The sequence below is a fragment of the Chinchilla lanigera genome, unplaced genomic scaffold (assembly GCF_000276665.1).
Source record: "Chinchilla lanigera isolate Chin_1 unplaced genomic scaffold, ChiLan1.0 scaffold00080, whole genome shotgun sequence".
NCBI classification, from domain to species: domain Eukaryota; kingdom Metazoa; phylum Chordata; class Mammalia; order Rodentia; family Chinchillidae; genus Chinchilla; species Chinchilla lanigera.
The window spans coordinates 10399823-10412024 of record NW_004955481.1 but is presented as its reverse complement, the minus strand read 5'-3'; the positions used below and the strand labels follow the sequence as shown (position 1 = coordinate 10412024).

The following is a 12202-nucleotide window of genomic DNA, read 5'->3' as shown; positions in this document are numbered from 1 at the left end:
CTCCTGGTTCGGCTTCCCAAGAGCTGGGATTACAGGGAAGTGCCACCATGCCCAGCCCCAAAGGGCCCTCTTTAAATGCAACTGTCATATTAAATTTCTGCCCACTTAATATTTCACAATGGGGTTTAAGCTCCAACGTGAGTTTCAAAAGAAAAATACTATATTCAAATCAAACCAGGAAATACGGATTTGCAAAAACATTTCACATTTGGTTTAAACATGACCCTAGAAAAAAGCATTTTTCCTTCCATGAAATATTTTACAGCAATCCAAGGCTAGTCTGTATATTGGTGGTTTCTTGTGACACTTGTTAAAAAGATGTTACTTAATCAAGTTAGCTTTCAAAGTAAGATATTTGGAGAGTCTTCCTGCTTTGACTTCTAAACTGAACTTCAGTTGTTTTTTATAACCCTCAAGTAAATGAGGTGAATTTTGTCAGTTAGCAGGACCCCTGGATTAAGGGATAGAATCCTGACCTAAGCTAGACCAATATAGGTGGACCGCAGGTGCTCAATCTGAGATAGGAGGACAACAACATTCTCTTCTCATGGAAACTTTGCCCTCAGAGACGTAACCGGTCTTATCATTAAACTTCCAAACTGGAAGGCGAGGAAATTAAGAAACATGGTCTATGGCAGTGGTGGTAAACCTACGGCACCTGGACCTCAGCAGCCTGTTGGAATCCTTGAGCTCTAAAACACTCACCATCCCTGTTTATGGTGATCTTTTAGGGACCACTGGATCAAACTTTGCCTGAAGCTAATTGTACTGCCTGAAGCTTTGGTTGTGTGAGCTAAGTTCCTTGTATCATTTATACCAGATTGAGTCATTTTTTCTGACTTAAAACATCCTTGACTAACACAGACCACAATGTTGCAGGTAATAGATCTCAAAAAATCTATTCGCTGAGGGCAGGATCTAAGGTTAAAGACCTTAGCAAAACAGTTGGTAATCTGTATGGCCTACTAGATAGTTTAAGGCCATGTGCCTTCCACGGTTTCATGAAAAAGAAAACCTCAGGATATTAGAAACCCATTGCTTCTTGCATCAGTCAGTAAGGCCAACTAAAAAAGAGATTGACTTTTAAACGGATTTGCATGATAGTACAGAAGGAAAGATAACAATTTTCTTAAGAAAGACCCTTTCTGCTTATTGCGTACAAACAAAGCTGATTGAGAATCTGAAGCATACAGGCTTAGAAAAGTAGATTTTCCCCACTCCAAAGCAATGTTAGTATAAGCAAAAATGCGAAGGGGAGAGATTAGGCATGACACAGAAGCTGGCTCTAAGACCAGTCCGATCTCTTTAGATCCCTCCTATTTAATATGGAGCTCTTTGATAAATGAATGTATTTCTCAGGGCCCTAAAGAGAAACAAAACAGCTCTCTCTCTCTCTGTCGCAATTTCTTCTATGTACTTTTGATATAGATATATAGATATGTAATTACACATATAGATACATATTAGATACTGGCTGTACCAGTCAGGGTTTTACTGGAGAAACAGATAGAACACAAGATGTACAAATGTACAAGAAATTACAAGATTGGCTTACGCTGGTCAGGCAGAGAGTTGTACGAGGAAGCGTGCAGAGCGTGTCTGCACACTGAAGATGGAAAGAATCAGTCCAGGGTCTGGAGTTCACTGCACACTTCCGTGCAAGTCCGTACCGGCAGGCCAATGAGGCTGCGATGGAAGGCTGAAGGATCCAAGGTGGAACCCGAACAGTCTGCACTAGAAGCCAGGAGACTAAGTCCAAGCTGAAGGTGAAGACTGGAGCTCCCTCAAAAGCAATGGAAGCTCCTCTGTCCTTCTTCATTTTCCCTTTTATATTATCAAGGAGACGATCCACCCTAGGGTGGCTTTTCTCCACCCTAGGGCGCTCCTCTACACCCTAGGGTGTACAATTGCTGAGACAATTGCTGAGCCAAGTTAAATTATGCTTCTAAACTTCTCAAGTTGACATAATCAATCAACCACTGCACTGGCTGACACCATTATGGTCATCTGCATCAAGCTGAGGAACCAGAAGACACGGTGATATAATTCAGTCCAAAGTCTTGAGTACAAAGGTCTGAGAAACAACGGTTGGGGATTCAGCTCAGCGGCAAAGCGCCTGCCTGGCAAGCGCAAGGTCGTGAGTTTGATTCCTGGTACCGCAAGAAAAACAAACAAACAAACAAAGGTCTGAGAACCAGGGTAGCTGACAGTGAAAGTCTCAGTTCAAGCTCAAAGCCCTTACAAGGGAAAGCAGGAGATGATGGTTCAACTCCGTCCAAGCCTGAAAGCCCAACGACCTGCAACGCCAATGTCCAGTGGCCAGAGAAGATGCACACCTCAGCTCACAGAAAGAGGATGGATTCGCCCTTCCTCCACTTCTTTGTTCCCTTGGGTCCTAAATTGATGGGATATTGGCGGCCAACATTGGTGAGGGCAGATCTGTATCCAATCTTTTCAGTTAAGTGTTGATGTCTTCGGGAGGGGCCTCCCAGACTCAACCAGAGATAACAGTTTACCAGCTACCTAGGGGATATTCAGACCAATCAAGCTGACGCGTGAAACAGACCGCAACAGTAACCACTTGTATTCTTGATAATGGTGTAGCTGGGATGCACCAGAGAAAGGAAACCAGTTGCAGAGGCAGCCATGCCTGCAGCACTGTTCTACCAGCAGAGGGCAATGTAGTGATAGAAGTAAATGAAGTGATGGTGGGTGGGTGGGTGTGTGTGTTGAAGTGATGGTGTGTGTGGGGGGGGTGTGTTGGAAAGAAGGAGGACTCCCAGCTCTGTGCTGGGGGAAGAGAGGTTCCCATTCTAGATGTGGTGTTGTGTGTGACATTTTCTGTTTCTACTTAACAATTTTAAGAAATTAAGCAAAAAAAAATAGCTGAGAATCCTTCAAAAATGAAGAGTGACATTGTCTCTGAAATAGCAAGCCCGTTTAAAAAGCGGCCTATGTTTGTAGACCAGTAGTGGTCTGAACTTGGTTTGCATTAACATCACCTGAGCGGTTTTTAAATTGCTCCTGTTGGGTCTCACCTACATCCAATTAAATTTGTAACTTGGAGGTGAGGCCTCAGCACTGGAGTTTACAAAATTCCCCTGAGTGATTCTACTGTGAATTCAAGGTTGGGAAGAACTGTTCCACACTTCAGTTAATCCTTAGGTACCATTTTACACAGGAAATACACACCTCTCTGAGAAATATTCACTCCGAGGAGGGTAGCAAGATATAATACAGGGTGCCCAGTTAGATTCGCGTGTCAGGTAAGTCATAAGTTTTATAAATATATATCAAATATTACACAAGGCATATTCTTTTAAGAATTATTATTATTACTATGTATTTGGCCCTACTGAGGATTGAGCCCATGGCCTTGCATACGCTAGGAAAACACTCTACCACTAAGGTACGTCCCCACCACTTTCTATTTTATCTTGAGACAGGGTCTCACTAAGTTGCCCAGACTAGCCTCAAACTTGTAGTCCTCCTGCCTCAGCCTCCTGAACACCTGGGATTACAGACATGCATCACCACATCTGCCTTTTGTGCTATATTTTTCTTTGCTCACGCTGATCACTAGAGATGGAAGTGAATAATATTCCCCTCAAAAGCAGAACTGTGAACAACACAGAACCTGAGCAAGGCTCTCAGCTGACAGCCAGGTTGAAAGTCCTGGCCAGTTCCCTGGCAGGGTTTGCTCAACTCTTGCTAACATAAGCAAACACTTAACATAGAACCCAGCACTTTAGAAAGCCCTCAACAAATGTTAGCCATCATTTAGGAGAGCTTTACAGAAAACAACTTATGTGCATAAGTTGGCACCATGTTGTTATTTATTTAAGTACAAACTTGTTCTAGACCGTATCTACTATGATGTGGGTGTATAATGATGAGAGTCGGCTTTGACATTCCAGGGAGGCATCTCCAGGGAAACACCTGGTATGACTGCAGTACGACTCTTATCCCATTTCTGTGGGTCCGGCCTCTTTTCATCTTCCTCTATCCTCCTTCCAGTATTTCTATCAACTGTAAATTCTTCGTTTGGAAAACAAAGATCAAAGACTCAACGCAAAGACAGTGCTGGTTTATGTTTTCTATAAGCCACCTTCCATACCTTAGAAGCCGTGCTGCACAACATCATTCGATAAGCATTTGTGAGATGCATGCTACAGTTTTTCTGGCGATGTCTAAGTGCACTCATCGATTCATGCATGCACTGTGAGAATAGTTGCAGACAGGGGAAAGGATAGCAATGAGGATATCATGAGAGGACAGAGGAAGCATTCGTTGTACAACACAATTTAAAAATGGAAACAAATAACAAAAATGAAATGAGACATATAAACTCAAATGAATGTTAAGAGGGTTCCAGAGTGTAGCTGGGGTTGGGGTGGGAGCCACAGAAGAGGCGGCCTACAGAACCCTGCATCAGGTGTTTGCTCCCCAGTCGGCCCACAGATGGGAGGCCTCCAGGCCACTCAGGAGTTCAGCTCCAGGTCGGCGATGTATTCCTGGACCCAGGTGTGTCTGGGGTGAGCACAGATCTCCCGGCCTCTCTTGGTTTGGAAGCTGTGGAGGAAGGGAAATGAGGCAACACTGAGGCCTCCAGCCGGGGATTCCCGGGGGCCTCCACATCCTTCTCTGCCCAGGCTACCGAGGGCCTGTCCACATGTTCATAAATTGCCCCCCTAACTTGGAGCTTCACAGATTCCCCAAGTGTCTCCCTCAGAAAGCCAGCCTCCTACTGTTCCTCCTCCCATCTCCTCCTCGCACTCAGGAGAAGGTCCTTCGGGACTCCCTTCAGGTCCCAGGTCAGGTCCGAAAACACCCCAGGGTCTCCCCTGGACTCCTGCCCTCATGGGCCTTAGGAAGCTAAAGATTCCCTTTGGCCCAGGCTCCCTCCCTCCTCAGGGGTGGCCAAGGGGACCAGGCCTTACATGACAGCCGCCTTGGGGCACTGGCTGCTCGTCTCATAATAGTCCACCACGAATTTGCGCGGGATCTTCCGGGAGATAAAGAAGAAGCAGCAGGCGGTCGGGGTGTCAGCACCCACTACAACAGACAAGGCAGGAAGATCTCAAGTGATTGTTCAGTGGGGGAAAGGCTGGGAAGGCAACCAAGGCTACCACAGGACAGGGAGCCAACTGGGTCCACATTCTACTTCTTACATATTCCCGGGTGGACCTCCATTTTCTCTCCTGTGAAGTGAGACTCTCTCCCTCTATATCTCCCAGAAATGAATAAAATTCCTAAAGCCCTTAGGAAGGAAAATCCTCTGGGCAGTAGTCTCAAAATCTTTCTGGAGCTCCCTATGTGGAGGTCTCAGCCACAAACTTCCCACTGTAGTCCAAGCCAGGGCCACAAAGGGGCAACCCAAGAGCAAAGGACAGACTCACGTGAGGCAGAGCAGGTCTGGGAGAAAAGGGTCTCAGTGAGGATCAGGACAGTGAGAGCAGCCACAGGGACCTCCATGTCACTGGGCAGCAGAGGATGAATGAATTCAGATGGTGGCCAAGGAGGGCTGGGACCTCAGGACACACAGCTGCTGCCTACTTCTAGGGTCTAAGAAATGTCTTTATAGGCAGCCTCAGGACATCAGAACATGAAAGTTTGGGAGGGTGTGGGGGATGGGGGGCTCATGGTGTTGATGCTGTGCTGTGCAATAAATCAACCAGGAGAGCTCAGGCAATTTGCAAGACTGGGTCCGTTGCTTACTTGATGGGGAAATGCTTTCCACAGTGCAAGGAGGTGAGATGCCCGTGTCACCCTGAGACAAATTTAGTCGCTGCTTTCTCACCAGAGCAGACCGAAACACAAAGCATGTCTCTCTCAGAGCTGAGCCCCTTGCTAGCTTCTCCAGCTGTACCAACAGCATGGATGTGCTGGTGCTAATGCCACTGAGCCTTGACTCAAACTAAGGCCACACCCTGGATGGAGCCACAGCAGGATGAGGAAGGCAAATACGAGGGTGGCTTGTAAAACATTGGTTCACTGCTCAGACATCCTTGAGCCTCTGCAAGAGGCCAGTCCCTGGGTTGGCTGGGTTAACTGGGGCCTGGTATGAACAATAAGATTTAGATCAGAAAAGCGCTCCTCCGGGGATGTGTCCTATATTAGGAACACACAGGTGAAGAAAGTTGTATGCACAACAGTATTTCTCACACCTCATTTGTAACAATTAAAAGGGGGTTCCTAATTCAATAAGGTATGAGATACTTCCTGCTTGCAATAATACCCCTTTGAAATTAAGAAAGTAAAGAAATTTTAAAAGGAAGTCCTTATTCCTCAAAAACCCTAGAACACTTCCATTTTCTTTTTGTTTGTTTTCTTTTTTGGGACAGGACCTTACTATGCAGCCCAAGATGGCCTTGAATTTATGATTCTTCAGCCTCAGCCTCCAAAGTCCTGGGATTATGGGCGTGTCCCACCACGCCCTGCTCCTTTACCTTAGTTAAAGACAAAGTGACCATTCCCTGGGTTTGTCTAGCAGCTCAAGAAGTCCTCTATGGGGCTGGGTGTGGTGGCACATGTCTGTAATCCCAGCACTCTGGAGACCTAGTCAGCAGAATCCTTGGGAGTTCGAGACCAGCCTGGGCTACAAAGTGAGCTCAAGGCCGGCCTGAACTGCATAGTGAGACCCTGTCTCAAAAACACCAAAAAAAAAAAAAAGAATGTCCTCACTGACCTAGCTCCTTGAGGCACCTCCCCTGCCCCTATTATTTGTGTTGGATTCTCTTCTTTGGGCAGTCTGTCACTTCAGGATCACAAGAGGGCTACCACTCCTCAGGCTCCATTGCATCTTCACAAAGTCTCCTCCACAGGCATAGGAGAGCACCTCAAAGGAGTACAGAAAAACCAATGGCACTCATGTTTTAAATTCAAATTAATTTTTCACATTATTTATAATGTAAGCTATAAATTATTCCCCCAAAAGTAGTAAAAGTCAATTTTTTTAAATATGCAAAGTGAAGGCAACAATAGAAACTGATTTAGTATGAGGAAGCTGAATAAGGGGCAGGGCAAATGCAGGTAAAAATGTGCAAATTTTCCTCTACATTCTTGCCTTCCCATTGCTGCATATATGAATTCTGAGATACAATCTGAGTAAACATTTTCCCTTGAAGGCAGGACAAATTCTTTGTTGTTGTTGCTCTTGTTTTGTTTTGTTTTTGTCTTTTTGAGACAGGGTCTCACTGTGCTGTTCAGGCTGGCCTTGAGCTCACTTTGTAGTCCAGGCTGCTCTCGAACTGGAAATGATTCTCCTGCCTCAGCCTCCTGAGTGCTGGGATTATGGGTGCGCCACCATGCCCAGCAGCAGGACAAATTCTATTACCCAAACCTAACCACATTCGACATTTCTATTTATTTCTTTCAAGTGCATTTTCTCTTTTTTTTCTTTCCCTTTTTATTACTATATGTTTGCAATATATCATAAGGATAATAATCTTGGGGAATTAGTACATATGCAGATGACACCTTCATCATTTTTACCTCCTCCTATCCTTCCTCATCTCCCTCTATCCCCAGACCCCCTGCCCATCTCCACAAAGTTTACATCTCTGTTTCCCATCATTTTATCTTACTCTTAAATTATTTATACTTTGGGTTTCTCATAGAAGAGAAAGCATGTGCTATTTAACCTACGTCTGATTTATTTCACTTAACATTATTGTCTCAAGGTACGAATGCCTCAGTTTACCCTTCCTAGTAGCTCTATTGTGTATGGAGACCACATTTTCTTTATTCATTCACCTGTCGATGCACCTATAGGCGGATTCCAAGATTTATCTATTGCAAGTGGTGTGGATATTAACTAGTGCAACCACAATGGAAATCAGTGTGCAGATGCCTCCAAAAACTTAAAATAAAAATTCTATGTGACCCAGTTATAGCCTCTTCTGGGCCTCTTCCCAAAAGGATTACATAAATCATATTACAGGATACAGGCATGCTCATGTTTATTGCACTTTTTCCAGGCTTATGATGGTTCTATTTGTTTATGTGGTTTTTCACTTCTTCCTATCTGTCAGGGGAAGGGGGCACATTACTGTGCTCCAGAAAAATCATGGAATTTCTTATTTGTATTTTTATTTGTTTCTTATCTGGATTTAACATTAAAGACTGTTCCGAATCATCCCAGCACTTTTAAGAGTTGCCTAATTTATTCAGCTGTCAGCTTTGTACATTAATATTATCATGCATATTTGGACTGGTTCCAGTTTTTAATCATTATGTGAAAACCGTATTCAACAGTTTATACAAAAAACTTCTCCATGAAAAAGTTTATTTTCATAGAATATTTTCCTAGCCATGGGCTTCCTGAATCAAAAAATAAGGACCCTTAGAGCTCCTGATCTACACAGAGGCCCCATATTTGATGCATATTCACATCTTCAACCCGGTGTTGAGCCCAGCGATGGAATATGGTAAGGAACTGTGTGACTCATGAACCAAACCATAACTAAAAGTCTGCCCTCACTATGCTTGTTATGCCTGAAGCCCAGACAGTAACTCTTCACTTCCCGTAACTGGTTAATGTTTTTTCTTGGAAATACTAATCTTCATGATGTCATGGTCTTTTGCACCCCACGTGTGGCTGAAGTGTGACTTGTGCTACCCAGGACAATGCGACATTACCATGTACGTCACCTCGTGTGGTCAGAGAAGCAGTAGCAGAGCACTGCAGATCTGCTCTGTGGGAGGAAGTCTTAATCAACAGATTTTTCCATGCACTTATGGCTTCCACACTAACATCTCACCTCCTCTTACTGGCAAAACACTTCCATACAATCAGCCACCAAAAATGAGCAATCAAGTTATTCTTGTACATGCTGAACCTTGTGAGGATGCAACGGACCCCAGAATGTATAATTCACCACAAGATGCTATGCACGAGTCTCTCTGGCCATTTCCAGCCCCAACTCCAATCCTTTACAGTTGCCTATTAAAGGACAGGGGCATGACTTGAGCCCATATAGATGTCAGCCTTCATAATCACACGGGCCAGTTCCCTAACTCCTTAATGGTCAGGGTTTTGCCAATAAAACATGCTAGTGATACTGACACATATTTGTTATGCCAAAAAATAAATCTTGAATCCTTCTTCGCATCAAATATAAAAATACTAGATGGATTGTAAATATAAGTATCAATGCTGAAGCAATAAAGATTCCAGAAGTTAACACAGAAATAGATGTTACCTTAGGATAGAGAAAAGAGTTCCCATTGGATTACAAAATAAGCTAATGTATTTGACTACATTACAATTAAGAATAATTGTAGTTTTTTGAGAGAGGGTCTCACTATATAGTTCAGGTTAGCCTTAAACTCATTGTGTAGCCCCAGCTGGCCTCACACTCATCATGGTGATCCTCCCACCTCAGCCTCCTGAGGACTAGGATCACAGGATTATGCCACTGTGCCTGGCTAAAATTAAGAACAGTTGTGAAGCCTGGTGCTATGGTGCAAGCCTTACAGTCTCAGATGCTCAGGTGGCTGAGACAGGATGATCACTTGCACTCAGGGGTTTGAGGTCAGCCTAGACGACATAGAGAAAGACACACAAACACACTCACACACATTGGAAAGGCCATCAAAGTACACTGCTCTAGCAAAGGCGGCTGTGACCCCTGACTTCAGAGCGGTATCTGTCATATAAAGAGGAAACAGCTCAGCATAATTCTTGGGTGAGGTCAACTCCTGTTTATCTGTCAGGAGACACAACTTCCCCATATACATCCCAATCAAATGAGCCACTGATTCACTCTTGTATATACCCCAACTCTAGTATCCACAGGCAACCCTGGGTTGTGCAACTCACATGACTTACACTCACTGTACTTAAACTTTCTTGCTTAAGCACATGCCATTTCTATGTCCTTATGGCCCAGTGACACACATAAAAGGAAGGAGATAGCTCAGTCCTAGAAGGAGGCTAGCAGTAGTGAGCGCAAAGCCCCATCTCAGTCCTGCCTACACTCCTCTGCCTGTCAGTCATGAAGGCCCTCATGATTGCCCTCTTGGTCCTCCCCTGCACAGTGATGCTCCACTCTCATGAAAAAGGTAAGTCTGCTGTCCCATTACTTTTAACTATTGCTCCCTGGCCAGGAGTCAGACCATATCACCCCAGTATTGCAGCTGAGAGACACCCCGTGAAACAAGAGAGTATTGAGCTGGGTTTCAGGATGACACATTTGTTTTCATTCAGAGAGTTCAAATAGAGTCTATCATTAGGGCCAGTAGGATGGGAATTGGGGGAGGTTTTATCCCTGTCATAGGAGAACTTTGCAATCTAATTTACTGGGCTATTACCAAGAGGGAGAATCCAGGTCTGTGTATTTAGTTCCCATTGGCTCTGGTAAGTTTTAGAATTGCCTCAATAGGCCCTAAAATTTCAACCTCTTGGGTAACTGAGAAGAGATGTCCCTACTTTTCTCAGCCATCTCATGATTTAAGAGCTCGGGAAAAGAAATTTCCCCCAAAGAGAGCGAGGAGAAGCATGTAGGTTATCTGGAGAGCTTCGTTTCCAGTAGAGTAAGATAAGGACCAAACTGGAACAATAAAAACCAAAACAAGACTAAGGAAATTAAGAAGAAACAAAAGGCCAAATTATTTCTGGTTGCCTTTCCCCTCAGCCTCTGAGCTATGCGGTCTCCCCACTTTCTCAGGTCCTCTCCAGCTTGCCTGTTTTGACAACTCCTGTTACCCTTGTTTCCTTACTCAGATAAGGCTCACCTTCCATCTGAATGCTGCTTCTCCTTCATCTCCCGTCAGATCCCCCGAAATCGTGTGGTATACTATTATAAAACCGACAGCACATGCTCCATGGATGCTGTCATGTAAGTACCAGTGCTCTTCCTTACCCCTAGGGAGACACAGAATGGGGAGCAGGCACCAGCAGGAGGGGAGGAGGAAGTAGTTCTCAGGTGCACCACCCCTGGATAAGAAGCCTTCTGCAGGCCTGTTGTGCGTACAGGACTCAGGTACACACAGGGTGATAACTTGACAGTGGCTGGGGCCTGCAGGGAGTCAGTGGGGGAGCTTCTAGGAAGCAAAGGGAAGAGAAGAGAGACTGAGACAGCAGGAAGGAAATGGTTTGAGGGGATCTCCACAAAACACCCAGGGAAAGCCTGGGAGACCCAAGATCTAAACGGATGATTTCTTACAAAAATGGATTCATCTTGAGCTGCCCCTAGGCATGAAATAGAAGGGGCCACAGGTAGTAAAGATGCCCTCACTCATTGTCTGTATACTCCTGCTCCCCTCATAGCTTTCTCACGAAAAAAGGCCGGCACATCTGTGCCAATCCCAGCGACCCCTGGGTCCAGGACTACATCAGGGACCTGGAGGGGAGCTCTTGAATGGCCCAGCGGGAACCAGTGAGACGTGCTGGAAGACAGAGAGCCAAGTGGACGTTCCTGCAACCCCTGAGTTCTCTCTCCCGTTGGTCCCTCTCCTGCTACTAACCACACTCTGAATCGTTTCTTAATTTAGTTAAACTACTTACACTTTAAATCGTATTACTCACCTAATGCTTTCTCTGAGCAGTTCAAGGACACCCTCTTATTCCTAGTTCCCATGCTAGTCATTCATGTGGTGGTTGACGGATAGTTATGCTGAAAGCTTGTGCTCCTGTCTCAGATTTGACCAAATATATCCACAGATGCTTACTGAGTTTTTAGGAACCCTTTGCTCTGTTCAAACCAATGTCAGAATAATAAAAATCATGTTTATATTCTAAAGTAAACCATGGACTTCTGACTCTAGTTTTTTGTTTTCCTCTGAAATCATGTTCATTGACTAGAAAAGGCCAGGGGGAGGTGATAGCCCTCCATGTAGGAAAGGAAAGCCAGAGAAAGATGTGTACAAAAATGTTTTTGCTAGTTGTACTCAACATAGCCCTAAACTTCCTTCAAGTACAATGCAAATGTCTATCAAAGGGTAGGTGGACAAGTGAATTGCGATGATGCCAGTTCTGCTGCAGCATGAGAAATGCAATTCTAAAAATCACCGCCCTCACCTAAAGAAATCACCAGCAGAGTAAAAAAAAAAAACCCACAAATTGGGAAAAAATCTTAGCTGACTGTCCCATGGACGAAGGTCTTCTATCTAGAACATACAAAGCATTAAAAAAAATCAGCCTCCCCAAATTCAAAGACCCAATCCAGAAATGGGCAGCTCAGATGAACACACACTTCTC

At 44.6% G+C, this 12202-nt stretch overlaps 2 protein-coding genes across 7 annotated transcripts in view; one reads left to right on the top strand and one right to left on the bottom strand.

Annotated features, from left to right (window-relative positions):
* The window catches only part of LOC102024798 (protein FAM170A-like), a 49783-nt gene that overhangs the window by 11981 nt on the left and 25600 nt on the right, over positions 1-12202 (bottom strand). Inside the window, exons 1-3 of one of the 6 annotated variants that reach the window (XR_001230912.1) lie at positions 5400-5475; positions 4941-5055; positions 4118-4572 (exon numbers count right to left, since the gene is read on the bottom strand). The exons of 2 other annotated variants lie outside the window; for them this stretch is intronic. The gene's annotated coding sequence lies outside the window, so the exon portion shown is untranslated. Of the gene's footprint in view, positions 1-4117; positions 4573-4940; positions 5056-5399; positions 5476-12202 lie in introns of those variants that run through there. 3 more of the 6 variants (XR_001230913.1, XM_013503342.1, XM_005402934.2) reach the window with 3 other exon arrangements.
* Positions 9879-11749, top strand: LOC102025359 (C-C motif chemokine 3). Its single transcript, XM_005402905.2, has 3 exons — positions 9879-10065; positions 10727-10841; positions 11273-11749. The coding sequence occupies exons 1-3, from the start codon at positions 9999-10001 to the stop codon at positions 11361-11363; spliced, it is 273 nt and encodes a 90-aa protein (XP_005402962.1). The 5' UTR covers positions 9879-9998; the 3' UTR covers positions 11364-11749.

Coding starts and splice junctions, on each gene's coding strand:
- LOC102025359 (XM_005402905.2), top strand. CDS start 9,999: ATGAAGGCCCTCATGATTGCCCTCTTGGTCCTCCCCTGCACAGTGATG. Junction 10,066..10,726: donor GCTCCACTCTCATGAAAAAG/GTAAGTCTGCTG, acceptor TTCCTTACTCAG/ATAAGGCTCACCTTCCATCT. Junction 10,842..11,272: donor TGCTCCATGGATGCTGTCAT/GTAAGTACCAGT, acceptor CTCCCCTCATAG/CTTTCTCACGAAAAAAGGCC.